The sequence below is a fragment of the Neomonachus schauinslandi genome, chromosome 1 (assembly GCF_002201575.2).
Source record: "Neomonachus schauinslandi chromosome 1, ASM220157v2, whole genome shotgun sequence".
NCBI lineage: Eukaryota > Metazoa > Chordata > Mammalia > Carnivora > Phocidae > Neomonachus > Neomonachus schauinslandi.
Window position 1 is genome coordinate 192,019,964 of NC_058403.1, and position 20,508 is coordinate 192,040,471.

Sequence of the window (20,508 nt, forward strand, 5' to 3'; positions counted from 1 at the left end):
TTTCTTTCTTTCTTTCTTTCTTTCTTTCTTTCTTTCTTTCTTTCTTTTCTTTCTTTCTTTTCTTTCTCCCTCCCTCCCTCCCTCTCTCTCTCTCTCTCTCTTTCTTTCTTTCTCAAATTGCAATGAAGTCTCAAAGAAACCCTCATTCCATCTGGAGAAGCTGCTTCATGGTCTACCACTCTTTCAGATTCTTTTTTTTTTTTAAGATCTTATTTATTTACTTGAGAGAAAGAGAGAGCACAAGCCAGAGAGGCAGAGGAAGAGGGAATCTCAAGCAGACTCCCCTCTGAGTGTGGAGCCTGATGTGGGGTTTAATCCCAGGACCCTGAGATCATGACCTGAGCCAAAAACCAAGAGTTGGACACTTAACCAACTGTGCCATCCATGCGCCCTCCTTTCAGATTCTTAACTGGAGTATCCATACATACTTTTCACTCCACTGATACTAAATATTCATTTGGATGGACAGGATGTCACCGAATTACAAAGGCCCATCAAGAAGACCCAGAAAAGGAACCAAATGATTGGGCGTTGAGAAAATCCCTAGAGAGCATTTAGTTTAGGCCTGGCAAATTTGGGATAGCTGTGAGAACCAGCCTCCCTACCCATGCCAGACATCACTAATAGATTTTGGCAAATTTATCTTCTGAGCCCAGCCACGGCCTCAGAATCCTTTTAAGTCTGTTTTCCAGGTTCCCAGTACTGATCACCTGGAGTTAACAATAAAGGTTAAACCTATTTGTTACCCTGATATAGTTCTATGTCCTTATTTTACAAATAGCATGGAAAAGGCACAGGACTTTTCTAGTCACACAGGTAATTAGTTATAGGCTTGACAAATGCAGCTGCAAGAGTATGGGGTTAACATGGATAATATAACCTGAACCACCATTCTTCATGCATTCTGTGTGAACCACATATCAAGATGATGGCATTATCATATTAATTGTAATCACACATTCAACATTTATTGAGCACCCAGTTTTGTGTCAGTTGTTTCCCAAGTATAATACTTTCATTTTCTCTAAGCCTCATATTGACTAAACCATGTGGGCATTTTATTGCCACATTACAGTTGAAGAAAGACAATCACTGGATTTGGGTTATTTGTTCAAGGTTGTACCACTAGTAAGTAGTGGAGTCGGAACTTGGATGCAGGTCTTTCTAAGGCCAACACCCAACAACATTTTTGGGGATGTGACAGGTTTGAAGAAGTCAGAGTTGGGATCCTTTCCTAGCACTACCGACACCTACCTTAAAATACGGCAGAGAAAAGAAACCCAACCACCAGCCAGTGTGTTACTGCCAGAACTCTGGTCCCACTGAGACCCAGGAAATCAGATGAAAAGACCAAGAAAAATGAAGGTTCGTGTATCACCCATGACCCTGCTGAGCTGGAAAAGATGTTTTTAGAATGGGAGGGGTAGAAATTCAGCTGTACTCTCTTACAGCTACTTGAGAAAACAATAAAATTAGTTACTGCCTAATAAGTAGTGTTGCTCATGAATACAAAGAAGAAAAAAATGTTATGAGGATCTAGAAATTGGAAATGCTGCTCAATGATATCCAAGACTCCAGGATGGATGCCCACTATCCAAAGCAGAGATATGACCATCATACAGATCCTTACTCTGGTATCTTTCCTCTGAGACAGGGGCTTCACAAACCAGAGGGAAACCATTCCCTCCCATGTAAGATGTCTGTGGACATTTAACTCCTACAACACCTGCCATTAAGACCTTGCTGTTTTCCTCCACTAGACAGGAAGAATCTCAACAATGTAGCATATAATAGGATGATACACGGAAGGGAGGACAGTGAGATAAGCACAATTTAGAGGCCACAGTTTTTATCTACTGTTTCTTACAAGGAATGAAAACTACAGATGACTTTGATTCACCTAAGTAGTCAGACTACCAGGCAGCAGGACATGGCATCTTTTACCAGCCTGCAATGTCATTCTAGATGGAAGATATCTAGACACTGGATATTTGTTTAGGGGCTGTGCATATCAACTAGTCTTCTATCTTAGTCTCCAAGGGTTACTCTGAAGTCAACAATAAGGGACACTTAAGGGGAAGTCATTCACCTTGTTCAGTGGCAACCATCCCATATTTTAATGGTGATTGAAATTAAGAAAGAAACCTAAATGGATCCTCCTAAAAGATATTTTTTAAAAAAGGAACAAAGGCAGCACTGCCCATAAGATGCAGAAGAAGAATGAAAGATCTATTTTAAAACATACCTTAGTACAATTTTTAAAGTTTCTGATTGGATTTGCTGTCATTATACCCACTCACATTCCATTGGCAATAATATGTATGTGGCTAAGTTTGGAGTTAAGGAGGCACAGAAGCATACAGCTCCAGTAGGAAGGCATAGTGAGTGACACAGCAATGGCAAGGATATTTGTTCCCCTTATAAGAAACAAAGGAGTAAATAATTGCAAACAATCATAAAATAATAATGAATAATAAAATAATAACTAATAACAGCAAATGATAAATGAATAAAACTAGATACATAACTAAGTGAAAAAATGAATAAAATCTACCATAGCCACCATCAGAGGTACAAAGGAAATATTGCAACATATTGAATCAGTGATATAGAATACCTAATAGGGAATATTCACTCCAGGACTATGGAAGAAAGAAACAGTGATGAAAGTAATAGAAGATGATAGAAATGAAGGAGCAAATGTGAAGAACTAACATATGGATAATTGGTTTTCCTGATAAACAGGTTAGAATTTATCAAAGAGAAGGAAAGAAAATCTGAGAAGGTATTGTTCCTGAGCTAAAGAAAAACTCCAATTATATAGATCAAGAAAAGCTTCCTATAGGAGAGATTAATGAAAAAAATCTTAGAAGTTAGTCTAGCTTAGTGGTTGGTACATAAAAGTCTCAATCAGTATATACTAGAGAAAAAAAACACATAAACAAAACAAATGGATCCTGGTAAAATTTTCAAGTTTTAAAGAACAAATTAAAAATTCTGAAGTCTAGAAACCAACCCAACAAATAAAAAAACAAACCTTAACAAGGAACCAAACTAAGATTGCAATTCTCAGATACGCCATGGTTCAGGGAGCATGCCACCAATACATTGCTTTTGAAGAAAAATGACTCAAGATCTACTTTAATTGATCAAGGGACAAATTATAAAAAGCAAGAGGAAAGGGGAGGGGAGTAAGGAGTGCAAGAAGATCTTAAAAATGTGGGAGTAATGCTATTCAAGTGCCAACAATATGCACTAAAATCAGTTAAAGTCAGAGTTAAGTCTGAATGATTTAGCTAATGTGGTTACAAAACAATGCAAAGTCAATAATTTGACAAATTTCTAAGCACCTTCTGCATGCCAGGCAATTTTCTAAGTATCAAAGATGAAGCAGAGAATAAAAAATATAAAGTATATGCTCCATTGAACTTAACATCTCACAGAAGGAGAAGGTAAAGACATACAAAATATATATCAGATGGTGGAAAAGCAGGTGTGCAGGGCACAGAGTACTGCGGTTATGGGAGAAGAAGAGTTTCTACTTTACACATGGTGATCAGGAAATCCCTCCTACAAAACAGTTGAGCAGAAACTTGAAGGAAAATATGGAGCCAGTGGTGAAGATATCTAGAGGAAAACTGTCCCAGGGAGAAGGCACAGCAGGTTCAATGGCACTGACATAGGAGCAAGTTTAATGTGCTTGAAGAACAGAATAAGGGCAATGTGGCTGAGTGAGTGAAGGTGGAAGTAGAAGGAGCTGAGGTTAGAGGGTAACTAGGGGTCAAATCTTGTAGGACCCTGTGCATTGTGAGTTGACCTGTGGAGACAGACACATGGCAAGGAAGTAAGGGAGGCTGCTGACCAACAACCAGTGAGGACTGAATGCTGCTAAGCTTCTCAGGAGTGAACATGGAAGCGTTTCCTCTGTTTGTTGAGCCTTCAGATGAGACCAAAGCCCCAGCAACATTTTCATTTGCAGCCCCATGACAGACCCTGGCACAGTACATGGATTGCAGCCTTTGTGAGAAACCCCAAGCCTGAGGACCCAGCTAAACTTCACCCAGATCCCTGACTCACAGAAACTCTGAGATAATGAATGTTTGCAGTTTGGATTCCATAATATGGAAGTTATAGGTAACATTGAGGAGAAACACTTCACTGTGGATGAAACCTGTTTGGGGTGGGTTCTGGAAAGAATAAGGGAGGGGAGATGTGGGATGATCCTACAGCATAATAGAGCAAGAAATGCATGACACAAATAATTCAATAACAAAAATAATTTTGGCTTAAAAACCTGTCTATATCAGCACAAATCCAGAAGTTGGTAGGAATAAGTTAGTGATGCAAAAGCATAAAAATGACCACAAACTATGGATTCATTCCAAAATGTCTTTTTTGTTTGTTTGTTTAAAGACAATTGTACACTCCCATATGCCTCCGCCTGTTCACATATAATTTGGTCTTGAAGTAGGAATGACAATTAGATGCTGATCCTTGTCTCATGCAGAACTTTTCATCCAGAATAGAACCCAGGAGCTCGTGGTGGGCACAGACTTGGGGAGGTCATGGGAATTCCAAGTCTTTGATCAGCACTGTCCCTTTCCCACCACCACCTGGCCAAAGCATTTTCCACGAGTAGGAGAGTCCTCAGGCTGACTGTCAGAGCATTTATGTTCCTGCTTCGGACTATGTTGATGCCTGTCCCTCTCTTCCAGGGAGGGAAGGTTCACATCAGCTCTTTTATCCTCTGTGGGCACTTCACTTAGCATGAGTCACATATATTCTAGTCTTAAACAAGATCAAGATCCCAACAAGGTCACTAGGAGATTTGCCTGGATAAAGCCAGCTAAATAAATCCCCAAATCTCTCATGAGTCATGTTGGAAAAAAAAAAAATCCCATAAACTGTTTTCCACCAAAGCATGTGAGGGCATTTCCAATGCTCTACCAAGCATTATGCTGATTACACTGTTCAGAGGTTTATAAACTAGAGCGAAGATTAAGTAAATCACTGTCTTGACTGATAACGAGAGCATATATTTTTAGAAAGCTTAGGATCTTTGGGATTTCTGTGTAACCGCATATATAAAAACATTAGGCATAACAGATAGGCACCTTCTGAGACATGAAGCTCTGCCTTCAACATTTACTTACATAGACTCTGATTTATATATCCACTTCATTTTGATAAGATAAAAATATGGTGAAATAAGTGAGTGAACAAGGGGCCAGGTAGTAAATATTCTTGGCACTGTAGTCCATATGGTCTCTATTCAACTACTGAGCTCTGCCATTTTAACAGGAAGGAGTACATAGACAATAAGAGCATAGCAGTATTTCAATAAAATGTAGTTTACAAAAACAGATGGTAGATATCAGACAAAGTTCTTATATCCAGAATATGTAAAGAACTCGTATTTCAACAATAAAAAGACAGATAATGTGATTGAAATATGGGTAAAGGATCTGAAAAGACATTCCTCCAATGAACAAATGCAAGTAGCATAGGAAAAGATGCTCAGCATAACTAGTTATTAGGGAAATGCAGATCACCTCACACCCACTAGGATGGCTAAAATAAAGAAGACAGATAATAGCAAGTGTTGGTAAAGATGTGGAAAAATTGGAACCCTCAGACATTGCTGATGGGACTGTAAAATGGTGCAGCCACTTTGGAAAACAGCTTGGTAGTTCTTCAAAATATCAAATGTAGAGTTACCCTATGACACCAAAATTCCACTCTTAGGTGTCTACTACCCAAGAGAAATGGAAATATATATCAACACAAAAACTTGTATGTGAATGTTCATTATCAACATTGTTAATAATAGCTAAAAAACGGGAACCCAAATGTCCATAAACTGATGAATGGATAAACAAAATGGTGTACGTACAAACAATGGAATATCATTTGGCAGTAAAGAAACAAAGTATTGACATATATTACAATATGGATTGACCTTGAAAACATTAAGCTAAGTGAAAGAAGCTGATCACACAAGGCCATATACTGTGTGTTTCCATTTATCTGCAAAGTCCAGAATAGGCAAAGCCATAGAGACAGAAAGTAGATTTGTGGTATCCTGTGGCTGGGGTAGGGAATAGGTATCAAGAACAAGAGTGTGTGTGTACAAGGGTTCTTTCTGGGATGGTGAAATTGTTCTAAATTTATTTATTTATTTATTTATTTATTTATTTATTTATTTATTTATCTATCTATTTATTTATTTGAGAGATAGCATATAAGCTGGAGGAGAAGCAGAGGGAGAGGGACAGAGAATCTGAAGCAGACTCTGCATTGAGTGTGGAGCCCAACGCGGGGCTCCATCTCCCAACAGTGAGATCATGACCTGAGCTGAAACCGAGTCAGATTCTTAACCAACTGAGACACCTAGGCACCCCAAAATTGTTGTAAAATTAGATTGTGGTGATGGTTGCACAACTCTGTGAATACACTGAAGTCCAATAAGCTGTACAATTTACATGGGTGAATTTTATAGTATGTGAAATATATCTCAAAACTATAAGAAAACAAAACAAAATTGGCTACAGCCTAGATTTGGTCCCATGGGCTATAGTTGGCCAACCTGTATTCTAAGGCACAGGTCCCTGAAAGTGTGCGTTTCAAAGTTTTGTGAAACATGTCAAGATACCATAATGGCATCTATGCAAGTTTTCACAGAGAACAGCATGTGGCAATAAGCACTGGCTAGTGAGTAGTAGTCAGTGTAGCCAATAGTCATTCTTTTTTTTTTTTTTTTTAAAGATTTTATTTATTTATTTGAGAGAGAGAGAATGAGAGAGAGCACATGAGAGGGGGGAGGGTCAGAGGGAGAAGCAGACTCCCTGCCGAGCAGGGAGCCCAATGCAGGACTCGATCCAGGGACTCCAGGATCATGACCTGAGCCGAAGGCAGCCGCTTAACCAACTGAGCCACCCAGGTGCCCCTAGCCAATAGTCATTCTAACAACAGAAGCAATAGCAGTGATAATTTAGCAGCTACTCATGATCGAGCACTCACTGTAAGCATTTGCCAAGTACTGTATCTATATTTATAAACAAATTTATTTCTCTTGACAGGAACCAGAGGGGCCCCCTAAAGCCAGATAGAACCTGGGTGTAAGTCATTCTCCATTATTGGTAAATTCCTTTCCTTTTCTGTGACGATGAAATCAATCTCCCTCTTTAAAAACTAGGCTGTTTTAGAAATCCACCTGAAGCACCAATCAACCTCATTTTATAAGAGGAGTGAAATGGCCCTGGGCTCACTGCCAAACCCTTGGTTCACATTGGCTTTAAAGCCCAAATCACACCATGACCTCAAAAAGAGGGGTCTCAATCTGCAGATTCAGAATGCACAAGCCAGGCGTGAGGACCTGTTATCTGAAAATTCTGCCGCTGATTTTTGGGTGGAGGATATGCTGGCGCTTTTGATAAGGTTTATAAAAGGACAGTGACTCTTGGCAGTGAATATCCTGGGGAGTTAGCACACAGGATCCAGTTTCTCAAAACTCTGGGCTATTTTTATTTCTGGAACAGGAATCCTTACCGTGCCCACATCCCTGCCTATGGTGGTATGCGGGGCAGCTATGTGGTGACCTGAAATTCAGCATAATTGGCAGCTCCATCATTAACCCATTTCTATGATGTTTGTCAGTCATACTGGCTTAGACCTCCTTTTGCCCCGCCTTGCTCCTATTTGTCTGCTTAAAAAAAAGCAGACGAGAAAACCAAATGCCGAACACATAAAAAGCCTTACCTCATAGCTGACATTTAGAACGAAGACCTGCCTTGGGTGCCCCACCTCTCCCTGGGTCATCTGCCCACCTGCCTGTCAGTCCTGCTTTAAGATCCTACTAAATACTCCTGAAACCTGAGATACTCATCTGTGTCTCAGAGTACCTACCTGACTCTGCTCCTGTCAGGCCTTCCCTAACCGCCCCCCCCCCCCCCCAGTCTGGAGAAGCATGGAGCCCGCCACACAGCCAAACATACATGTGTGAAGATGAGCACACCTCTCTGCCTTTGCCACAGCCAGCATCACCTCTTTATCTTGGTCTATTTTCTTTTTTTTTTTTTAAGATTTTTTTTTAATTTATTCATTTGAGAGAGAGTGAGAGAGAAAGAGAGAGAGAGCACAAGCTTGGGGGAGGGGCAGAGGGAGCAGACTTCCCACTGACCAGGGAGCTCGATGTGGGACTCGATCCCAGGACCCTGGGATCATGACCTGAGCCAAAGGCAGACGCTTCACCAACTGAGCCACCAGGCGCCCTATCCCGGTCAATTTTCTATAGAGCATTTACCACTCTGGGGCCTTCCCTCCTCCCTCCTCTTCTCCCATTCATGCAATACTTGTCTGTTGTCTATATCTCCCACACAAATGGAAGCTCTCCATTGGCAGCACCTTGGTCTTACTCAGTGTTTTCAGGGGGTGCTGTGGCATTTGGGTGGAAGGATGCTTCACCGGGCAGCCATCACCCCAGCCTCCAGGTACGACAGCATGACAACAGTGCCCTCTTAGTGTATCAACCAACAACCCTCCAGACACTCCGCGCTGACCTCAAGGGTGCTTGTTTCCAGCTGTATCCCCAGTACTATGTACACAGTAATGTGCTAGATATACATTTATTGAATGACTTAATTACAAAAGGAAGAAATGGAACAAGATCTTTTTATAAATGAGCCTATAAGGGAAAACATTTTGAATTTGAATTTGAAAGCCCTAAAGGTTGAAGTTTGCCTGTCATTTCTCAATCTCTCCCCTACTGACATTTTGGGCCAGATAATTCTTTATTGTTTTCAGGGGCTGTCCTGTGACTTTAAAAAAAAAAAAAAAAAGATTTTATTTATTTATTTGACAGAGAGAGACACAGCAAGAGAAGGAACACAAGCAGGGGGATTGGGAGAGGGAGAAGCAGGGTTCCCATGGAGCAAGGAGCCCGATGCGGGGCTCGATCCCAGGACCCCGGGATCATGACCTGAGCCGAAGGCAGACGCTTAACGAGTGAACCACCCAGGTGCCCCTGTCCTGTGTCTTATAGGATGTTTACCAGCATCCCTGACCTCTTTCCACTAGATGCCAATAGCATCCCCCTCTTAACCAGTTGTGACAAAAATGTTTCTACATGCTATCAGATGTCCCCGGGGTGGGAGGGAACTGCCCCTGGTTGAGAACCACGGTTTAAGGCGTAGGTATTCATTTCTGCCAAGATGAAACACCCATTTTGCTCAGATCTGACAAACTAGAAGTTTAGCGATGCAGACCTGACATGTAATTCCTGCCGTACTAGTTAACTTGTATACCCCCAAAATGTGAGATGCCACCAAAGGAGTACTGTTAACCTGATGATTTGCCTCTAACATCTTGCCAACCATTATTCACCCGTTTCTAATGAAGGGTTCATTTTAAGCAGTACACTCAGTTTAAATATCACATACCTGGCAATAGCTGGTGGCCCACAGTGTTCATCTCTTTCCTAATTTGCTGGTTAAAATGAGATCTTCTGTCCTAACATCAAGCATTCCCCTTCATTGTACTGCCTAGAATTATGCAAGTGAGACCACATCACCCCATTTTCAAATTCCCCCCAATGAATGGATTTAATGTGTTTCTTTTTTTTTTTTTTTCAACGTGTTTCTTGCAAAGAAACAGACTGGCAGATCAGAGCTCCCCCCAAATTTACTAAAAATAATTGAATTTTACACTTAAGTGAATTTTTGGTATGTACATCACACCTCAAAAACAAAATCCGTGTTAAAAAACTGTTTCTGTAGGAAAACAATGCCTCTGTGGTCTCTCATCTGCTTTTTTTTTTTTTTTTCCTTCCCTGCTGCTGATCAGATTAGCGATTCTAGGCATCACTTCAATGCTCAGACCTCAGAAAAGACTTTTACTGATGTAGAGGTAACTACCAGGCCGGCACAGCTGACATTATGATGGGGAACTAAACGGTTTTTCTATTCCTTAAAATATCCATAGTGGTCTGTGTCAGATTACTGGGGCATGGATTAGAGTTGTAGGGGTTGACTACACCTCTTAGAGTTTTCATCAAATACTGTGTTCCCCTTGTCTGGACAGTACAATTTGCACTTATGTACCTACACAGGAGAGGGGAAAATGAAGCCCATCTTCCTTGAGTTATTTATTCTGCCACGATTTTGGACATATTTACCACACGTCAACCTTTGTGCTTAGCACTAGGAATACAAAGATAATCCGGACCGTCCTTGCCTTTGGAGAGCTTTTAAATTTTATTTAAGAAATCAAACTGGAACATTTGTAGAAGAGGTTCTAGATTTTGATATGCTAAAATTTACATTTAAAGCAAATGCAAAAAAAAAATCAGAATTTATTATCTGTTATTTAAAAATCCCAAAATCTGAACTTCTTTAGAGAAAACTGAGATGCTATATTGTGTATTTACAGAAAGAATCCAAAAGGAGAACAGGGGGGTGGGACAAAACGTCCAAAGAGGGGAGAAGTCCCCTGTAGACTTCCACCTTCCCTGGTGACTGACTCAGTTCTGCCCTCTGTGTATTTCTCTTTCTCTCCATGTCATTTCCATCCTTGCTTGGTAGAAGCAGCGCCCATGACTTTGGGCAATAGGGCCCAGTCTCCCCATTACGAGCAGAGTAGAGAATTAACACCATGATCTATGTAATTTATGGAACTCAAGTCAATAATAACTGAGTGAGTGCAAAATAGGTTTCTACAAGTTCAGTTCATTTTATAGAATTCTTACTGAGGATCACTCCACTATGCGTCCACTATGTACTCTCTAGGGTTCTGTTCTGAGCAACAGGAGAGGAAAAGAACAGTCTTTGACTTCCAGGACCTTCTAGATAATTGTCCAGCTTTTCTATTCACCTGCCCTGGGTGGACATGGCTTTAAAAATAACTGCTATTTTACAGGTCTCTAGGGGAGGGAGGGAATGTCATTGTGGAGCCTGCTTCTTACTCGAGTATATCTAGAGTGCCTGGTAAAAGAAAGGGGTCAGGAAACAGTGAATAAATGAATGAATGAATATGCTGTCTACTCGAAGATAAAAATAGGTCACCTCAAATCCTAGCATTTTTATACTTTTTCATATTCCAGTATTTTATTTGTTTTTTCATTTTATCCCCAAATCAAGCCAGAGTGAGGTGAGGGAGGTTATGATCCCAATCTTATTTTAGATAGATCTTCAGAGACCCAAGATCACGTTTAGCCAGTTACAGAGGAGGTGACAAACCTATGTGGACTTTACAGTCTGAGGGTTGTGTTGCTAATAACAACAGAAAAATGGATGAGGGGCCTGACGTGCACAGAAGGCTCCAGAGCTCTGGAGAGTCTTGGTAGGCCAAAGAGAAAGTCCTACCACTTCTTCCTTTGCAGAGGGAAAGCAATTAGGAAAATTCAGCACACTAGTGGCAGCTGGAAAGTTGGCAGGTCCCTCAAGAGAAGGACTGTAAGCAATGTCATAGGCCAAGAAGATGGATGGGGCCCATTTATGCACCAAGGCTGACGCACAAATGGAATCCTGCCCAGTTTGACTGCCCTTTCTTCAGAGATGTCATTGACAGATGAGCATCTGAATGTTTTTGTTTAAAAAAGACAAGGAAAAAAAAGAAAGAAAGAAGAGAATAAAGCAAAAACAAAATGAAACAAGAAACTCTTTCTGTCCCAAACAGACACACATAGCCAATGAACGTGAGAATACCAGATCAGGCTTGAGAGGAGATCAAGCTTTTCAAAGTCATCCTTGATAATTATTTGCAAAGTTGTACACCTTTCCTTCCAAAGACATTTCAATTTAACACAAGGATTTCATCGAAACCCCAAATTACTGCCAGTTGGCTGTATTCCATCTGCTGTTGGGGGCACACTGGTGCGGGCAAGCTTGCTCACATATTCATCTTCACTTGCCAAAACAAGGCTTCTTCCCCAATTAAAATGACCTTTTTTATTTTAGAGCAGTAAATAATGTCTACTTAACTTGAGGAAAATACACAGAAGAAAGTTACCGAAGCTAATCACACAGTGACATGATGGCTGAGTCAGAGTCAGCTCAATCTGTGGGGAGAGCGGGAGAGGCCACTCTGCTTCTGGAGACAGAAGGGTCCTCTTGAGGTCATTGCCTTCATGGTGCCGCATCCCTGGCAGCCTTCAAGAGCAGACCAGTCAAATCCGTTTTACTTACGTCTACCAAACACACTCTTCAAAACAAGGTTAATCACCACCAGTTTTAAAAGGTAAGTACTAAATACAGTTCCTCAGATAACCTTGCTTCTTTGTTTTGCTCTGTAATTATCTTCTGAAGATGGGGACCGGTTGATACACACTGAGCAGCAGTAAACAGCAGGATGTCTCTTCCACCCACTCATGGTTGGCCAAACCATGTCTCATGACCTGCCTGTGGTCTCTGGCCAGCCGTGTCACTCCACAGTAGACCAGTTTAGATCAGCAAACCATTTGGAAAACTCACGTTCTCCTCAACACTGGATGCACAGTACCCAGGCTGAGTCTACATTTTGCCCATGCTCAGACATTTACAACATAATAGGCATTTGGAAACATTTGACCTTGGTTTGCAGGCTTGGACAGGGTGGCTGGGATGGGCACAGTGATCTTACGGCCGACACAGAACATCCTTCATGACGACTGAATGAGAAACCTAAGGAAAAGTTTTTCAGAAAATTCCAAACAGATGGACAGTCGCTTTGGTCAGACCATGTCTTTGACAGCTGCTGTTGGAGTGGCCCTGCTCCAAGGAGATAACATGCCTCCAGAACTAGCTGGCAGGGTCACCCCAGGGAAAGCAAGGCTGACCTCCTTTGTGCAAAAGTAAACCCTACTGAGTTAAATGATCCCGTCTCCTACTTTCTTCAAGGAACATGAGATGCTAGGTGACAAAATTTGAAGACAGCTGCCATGAATCTTCAGAGTCCTTATCTCCTGGCTTATTAGTTACAGGTCTGTCTAGTTCAAGAGGATCTACAGGTCAGATACATAAGACTGTCTTCCTTGCCATATCCAACAAGCCAGGAATAACCCGGGCAATTGTCCCCAAATCTTTCCATCCCTACTAATACAATTATGATGCATAGGCTAAATCAAAAATAAAGTGGGGAAAGGAGCCCAGTGTCTCCCAGCCAGAGAGCAGCCACTCCAAACACGTTTGCTCCATTTGAACTCCTTCCCACAAATATTCACAGTGTGCGAAGACACAGTAGTTGATGTTCAATGTCCACCTACAGTACAACTTATTGAGGGAGGCTGCCCAGAAACAGAACAACTCCCTTTGGTAAATCTAGCCAATATCAGGATGGTGCTTGGAGGGTCTTGCCCACCCATCAACCAATGGCTCCAACAATATCAGAAATAGATGATGCGCCAGACTTATAGACTCCATTTTTGTCAGCAGCTGTCCTCCAAGGAACACTTGTGGCAGTTTCAGACCCTTTAGGCCAAAATACCAGCAACGAAAGCCCCCAGCCACCACAGACATCTATCGCCACCCTTGAGAGTGAAAGAGATGGCAAAAGCCAAAGACAGGATTTCTTTGACAATTCAAGACTCTCCATCGTGAAATGTTTTGGCTTTCTCCTGGTCCCAAACCTGGCACTGGCAGATACATCTAACTCTAATTCCTCAGCAGGATGAGAGGGGTAAAAATCTCAGGCTCTCCACAGAAGGTACATTTCAGCTTGCGTGTGCCTAAAACAAACCCACAATTCCCTAGAATGCCCCCTGTTATCCCAGTGATGCAGCGGTGGGAGATCTAGAGCTTACTTTAAATGAGCATGCTGCCTATGTTCAAGAAATTCTCCTCTGCATGTACCAACAGTTTCTTACTGGCTCAGAGTTTAAGAAGAAGAGTACTGGGAAAGATTTCTGTTGTTACATCCAACACAGCCAGCTGTCAGAATCTTGAATTGGTGAAGATGGCACCAAGCTAAGGAAGAAGTAATTTTTAATTTTTGTTTCCTTTCAAAACTTATTCTGTGAAAAACAAACACGCTGCATAGAAGTAATTGATTGGCCGGATGAATGGACGCCATGCTTATGTATATTAATTGATTAAAATCCATCCTTTACCTGCCACCACAGGAGATTTCCGTTCATCCAGGAGCTGGATGGAGGTACTCGCTGTCACCACGTTGCTTTTGTTGGCTATTCCTGAAAGAAGAGAAACCATCACAACAAAAATAGAAAGAGTTACATGCACAGGTTAAGAGAATAATCATATTGGCCTATGGTCACCAACTCAGCAGATGGTGCTGGTGCTTGGTTCCCAGAACCCAGAGTAGGCCAATTCTGTGAGGCCATGGGTTCTGTGTAGATAGTCCTTTCAGTTGAAGGAACTAGTGCACTGAGTTCTGACCACCACACTGGGTGGGTGGGGGGGTGTCCAGCCTCTTCACATCAAAATTATTAAGCATCATTGGAGGGAACCCATCTTTTTATGATTTGTGGTTACTAATTACAGTGTTTACTCGTGTCAGTGATCATATTTACATTGTCTTTCTGAATACAGCCATGAAGAGCTACATGAGACAAGGTTTTGAAATTGTTTTACACGTCGGGAATTTCAGCTCTGATTTGTTGGTTATGACTTTACTGACTTATAAAGTTCTAGTTTCAAGCCCAGTTTTTCTTAGCAAAACCATTCCAATCAGGGATAGACTTGGAATGCAATCCTCACTCCAAATTCTTATTAATGTGGTAACAATATGGCATTACCACTAAGAGATTTTCAATTACTAACAATGATTCTAATACCCATGAATTAAAAGACACTGAGCAGAAATTTCAAACCCCCTTGGTTAATAATTGTTAGTACAGTGCTTGCCTTATAAACGGTTTCAAGGAATGGAATCCAATCGAATTGGGAAACAGGGAGAAGGCAGACCTGAATCTGAATACACTTATGATCGAAGTAATTGAGAATTTTCTCCTGGCTCAAGTCTAAGCAGTAATAAAAACCAGTTTCTTTTCCAATGGGTACAGGTAATCAGTACACAGTAGAAAAAGTGAGAGAGAGCCCCACCACAACACTTGAACTTGGTGATGTTTAACATCTCTGAATCCAAACAGAGAATAAAACCTCCTAAGATGTTAACTCATCCTTAACTTTACCATGAAGAAGGTAAATTCTTTTTCATTACAGGATTTCACTGAAAGTTCAATGAAACCCTACTTTCCCAAAACCAGTTCTACACCAGTCTCAATTAACCAGACTTTGTTTTTCTCAGACATAAGTCTCTGTAGGGAAAATGGTGACGAGTAACAAAGCAAACCTACACAAGGGCTGATCACTCACAACTCTTATTTCCTACCACTCCTTTTCCCTGTCCAGCTTGGAGCAAAATCCATCCTGTCAGAAAAGGATAACTTGATGCTTCCAGTCCAAATTCAGCAAGCTAAGTTCTAATTTTTTTCTTAGAAGATCAAGAAAGAGAAAGTGTTGTGATACTGCATGATAAAAGAAGACATAGGTTTGCAGCAGAATGAGAAAGTTCACTGTCTCTCAGTTGATATTTTGGGCAATAAAGTGTCATACAAACAAACATAAAGAGAGAGCTTTAGTCACCTGGACATTCGTACATGAGAACACATATGTGTGTGGGTGTGGGTACAAAGAATCTCAGTCTTGAAAAGAAACTAAGTGATAATCTCCTCTAAAATTCCATCTGCTCAGGGAATTTCTATAATAACATTTGGCCTTTCCTTGAATAGCTTCATTAATGACCCTCTTCCTAATGAGCCCGTTCACCTAACTTTTAGACAACTCTTGTCAACATGTCTTCTGCAAATTTTGAAAGTGCACTTTCTGAAGATGTCTTCATTCAAGGAAATGAGCAATGCTAAGAATCAGGGAGGGGGCTTTGACACTAAGCACCAGAGAACCTCTATTAGGGTTGATTTAGGAATGCTTACAAAAGACTAAGTTGAGAGGCTCTAAGATAAAACATAAGTACAGTTTGAACTGTCCAAAGTGATCCAAGCTTATAGAACTAGATCTTATTCACCTCCGAAGTTCCTACAATGCATAGTCAGAGTCTTACATAAAATGGGCACCAAAAAGTATCAGCTATGTGAAACAAGAAAAAGCCAAGGGCAATTAAGAACTATTTTCAGTTTGTTTTGTTTCTAAACCTAGTTGAAATAAGATGGTGTTCAGTTCTTTTTTGGAGGGAGGTAACCTTAATTTTTTTTATAACATAAAATCTTAGGACTAGAAAAATCACTGACTATGTGCTTTTCCTTGGTCACTGTAACCCTCTGTCAGGAGAGGCAGGGCTACACAATATCTTAGCCTTCACCTCTACATGTGGATTTGAATCAATTTAGTTTCTGATAGGGGAATTGTGGGCCTCCAAAATAGTGTGACTCACTGAAGCTTCTGGCAAGGATGTTATGCCTGCCTGAATTTTCTCTAAGTGGGGCCATGACAACATTAAAAAAAAAAATCTACTGAGAAGCTTGTATTCAAATTCCACACAGTAAAAAATACCAGTCCTGCTTCCCAAAATGCTCTTTGCACACTTTAGTTAAGCAAAAGCTTCATTTTACTTGGGGCCATTATACTTATGGAACAGGTGGATGGTTCACTGCTAGGCCAATATTCAGCCCTGGCTCTCAAGACAGAACTTGTCTTGCTCCAGCATTCAGACAGCTCCCTTACACACTGCATGCAATGCCTGGGTCAGCAGGACCAGATAGATGGACCCCCACCTCCAACAAGGACACCCACCTGTGCTGAATGGGATGGAGTAGACAAAACTCCCAGGAATCTGCTCAGCAGCTCTTCGGTACCAGAGAGGGAAATGGTCTGCATTAAAAATATTCTCCTTGTCTCCAGCTTTCAGGAAGTCCCTTGAAATGGAAAGGAATAAGAACACATCAAAAAGCCACAGATAATCCGGGCACCTGGGTGGCTCAGTTGGTTAAGCGACTGCCTTCAGCTCAGGTGATGATCCTGGAGTCCCTGGATCGAGTCCCGCACCGGGCTCCCTGCTCGGCAGGGAGTCTGCTTCGCCCTCTGACCCTCCCCCCTCTCATGTGTTCTCTCTCTCTCATTCTCTCTCTCTCAAATAAATAAATAAAATCTTTAAAAAGAAAAAAAAAGGCACAGATAATCCAACTTAAAAATGAGCAACGTACCTGAATAGACAGTTTTCCAAAAACACATACAAATGGCCAACAGATACATAAAAAGACGCTAAACATCACTAGTCATTAGGGAAATGCAAATCAAAAGCACAGTGAGCTATCACCTCACGCCTGTTAGGATGGCCATCATCAAAAAGACAAGAGACAGCAAGTGTTCTCGAAGGTGTGGAGAAAAGGGAACACTCGTGCACTGTTGGTGGGAATGGAAATTGGAGCAGCCACTGTGGAAAACAGTATGGAAGATCCTCAAAAAGTTAAAAATAAGACTACCATCTTATCCAGCCATTCCACTGCTGGGCATATACATGAAGGAAATGAGAACACTAACTCAAAATGATATTTGCTGTTCACTGCAGCATTACTTACAACAGCCAAGATAGGGTAACAGCCTAAGTGTCCATCGATGGACAAATGGAAAGAGAAATGGTGGTATCTAGACACACAATGGAATATTATTCAGCCATAAAAATGAGAAAGTCCTACCATTTGCAACAACATGGATGGAACTTGAAAACATTAAGTGAAATAATCAGACACAGAAAGACAAATACTGTATGATCTCACTTAAATGTGGAAGCTAAACACAAAGAAACAAAAACAAACAAACAAACAAACAAACACAAAAAAACCCCACCAAACTCAGAAAAAGAGATCAGACTTGTGGTCACCAGAGGCAGGGAGTAGGGGCAAGGGAAATTGGAAGAGAGGGGTGAGAAGGTACAAGGCTAAGATTGGCCGGTCCTAAGGCTGTTATGTGCCACACGGGGACTACAGCTGACATTGCTGCAGGACCCACAGTCAAGTTGTGAAGAGACTAAATCCTAAGAGTTCTCATCATGAGGAGGATTTTTCTCCTGTTCTTTTTATTGTATCTATTTGAGATGAGAGATGTTAAGTCAACCCATTGTAATCATTTCACCATATACGTAACCAAAACCATCATGCTGTACATCTGAAATTTTACAGTGGCGTATGCCAATTATTTCTCAATAAAACTGGAAGAGACAGAGGGGAAGGGGGAGGAGGAGGGAAGGGGGAGGAGGAGGAAAGGAGGGGAAGGGGGAGGATCCTGGCACCACTCAGCAAGGAAAAGCCAGATGCCAGTGTGTCCCAACTGCCTTTGTTGGGTAAAAATGGTGTTGGCTTCCAGAACCCCAACCTGCCTTTCCCAGTGCAGAGAGAACCTATATAACACCATGTACCCCAGATTACTCAAATACCTTGTAGAACTCCAGCAGTGAGACTCCCAGTGAGGGAAATGATTTTTCCTAGTGTATCTAGTGAACTGATTATCTTACCATTTAAAGCAAGCAAACAAACAAAGCCTCCAGAAATCATATCTGAAGACAAAGGAAGTCAGAAAGCTCTGTCTTGCCTTACAATTCACACATGATCACATATCCTTGGGAAGACCAACTTCTTAAGTAGATTTTTACTCCTCTTAGAAAAAGTGTAACAGAGGTAGCAGTTGGCCATGTAGAAATCCTTGCTCCCTTCCTGCCTCCCCAACCTACTTTCCAGACAACAGGATGGCTTCGGCCCCCTCTATAAATCCCTCACCCTGCCCAGCCTCCCACCCACTGCCCAGTGCTTCTCTCTACCCTGAAGACTACATGCACTCTCCTCCCCATCTCTTCCTTTCAAAATCACATCCCACCTACCACACAAATGCACAGAGACCTGAGCAAGCCCCTGCCCCATGCTGGGGCCCACAGCCTTGGTCTGTCACACAGCCTTCTTCCTTGGCCTCATCTGTACTATGTCATATCCCCATCCCAAGCCTCCTGAGGTCTATGAGGAAAGAAGCTTTTGTTCCCATTTTGGTTCCCACCACAGAGCCTTACACATCCTGAAGTTCCAATGAGTGTTTGCTGGTTCGCTTAACTCCAAAGAATCATGTTTACTCTCTAGTACCCAAGTGCCTCATCTTGGCTGATACAGTAGGACTCAGGGGAGGAAGTGGCTGCCTGGCTAATTGACAGTCTGCAGAGAGCTTGCAGGAAGGGAGAGCAATCAGGATACATTGTGCATGCAGGGAAAAGGCCACTCATTGAACTGGAAATGGCATCATTTTCTATCTAGCAGTTTGCAGTGTGGAGTTGGATCACACAGATGATGGAGAGAAATACTCAAATATTCTACATTGTTACAGCATGGTTGAATTTATATGCTAAGTTACAATTAGTTGGTTCTTTGAAACTACTTGAATTGGCTTCTAATTCAGGAAAGAAATTTGTAGTTTTAGGGTTTGGTCAACCAGCGATCCCTTGATCTCTTCCTAAAATGCAAAGCTCACTCCTAGAGGAAACCCATTCCATTGGAGACCACCCTTAAAGTTCTTAGCATGGAAATATGTCTCCTTTTAACTTATACTACTATGTCCCAATTCCTCTCTAAGGGCAGAGACCTTATTTTTCTTGACATTTCCAGGGCCTGGCACTCATCAGGCACTCATCGTATGCTTAATGATCACATGATAAATCAAATCTCATATTCTGATAAGAGCTCCTCAAGTATTCAAAGCAGTCTGCTATATCTTTTCTAAATAGGATTTCTTAATTCTTTCAAATTTTCTCGTCCGTATGGCCACGTTCCCATGTAAAGGCTCTCTGCTGTCATTCAAAAGGCCAACTGTGGAGTCATGAGCGGGGCTGAGACAGTGCACAGACCTCTGCGTTATTCAGAGTGCAGGGCGAAGGAAGTCCCAGGCTTGATGTTACAGACAAGCTCCTTCTGGCACTGATCTATTCAGTGGTAATGTTTCCTGATCCTAAAATCCATAGGACTCACAAATACTGAAATGTGACCTTTTGTATTTTTTTTTCTTTAGATATGAGATTCTTCGTAAACCTGACTTGGAGAGGTATGTGAAGGAGACTCTGCTGCCTAGCCCTAGGTGGAAGGGACAGCTGCCTCCCACACCGCACCATGGCACAACCATGCATTTTCACTTGAGATGGTCCTGTTCAGTGGTGGGATGCATATAACCACAGGGAGGAAGGCACCTTTCTCATTCAGCAGTTAACGGTCCCTCTTCCAGGCAAGGAAGGTGGGATAATAGCTTAGACTGACGGGGACATTTGAGGACGGCAGGTGATCGGCTTGGAACACTGCATAACTGAGCGCCCAGTGCCTGCTGCCCAGGACCAGATGGTGCTGGCACCCAGGGCAGCAAGCAGGAGCCTGCAGTGCTTGATCTCCATTGGCTTTGGTGTTAATAGCAGAGGGTCTGGTTGCCAGAAAAACTTGTGCGTTCCTGACAACTACCAAGTGGTGATTCAGAAGCAAGCAGAAAGAGAGAGCTGATTTTACAGAATCTCTGAAAATGTTCTTCAGGAAGACAGATCTTTCTG

At 41.8% G+C, this 20,508-nt stretch overlaps 1 protein-coding gene across 1 annotated transcript in view; it reads right to left on the reverse strand.

Moving 5' to 3' along the window:
- The window catches only part of CACNA2D3 (calcium voltage-gated channel auxiliary subunit alpha2delta 3), an 856,949-nt gene that overhangs the window by 142,952 nt on the left and 693,489 nt on the right, over positions 1-20,508 (reverse strand). Inside the window, exons 26-27 of the mRNA XM_021694907.1 lie at positions 16,737-16,858; positions 14,078-14,158 (exon numbers count right to left, since the gene is read on the reverse strand). Of these exons, the coding sequence (XP_021550582.1) occupies positions 14,078-14,158; positions 16,737-16,858 (203 nt within the window). The remainder of the gene's footprint in view (positions 1-14,077; positions 14,159-16,736; positions 16,859-20,508) is intronic.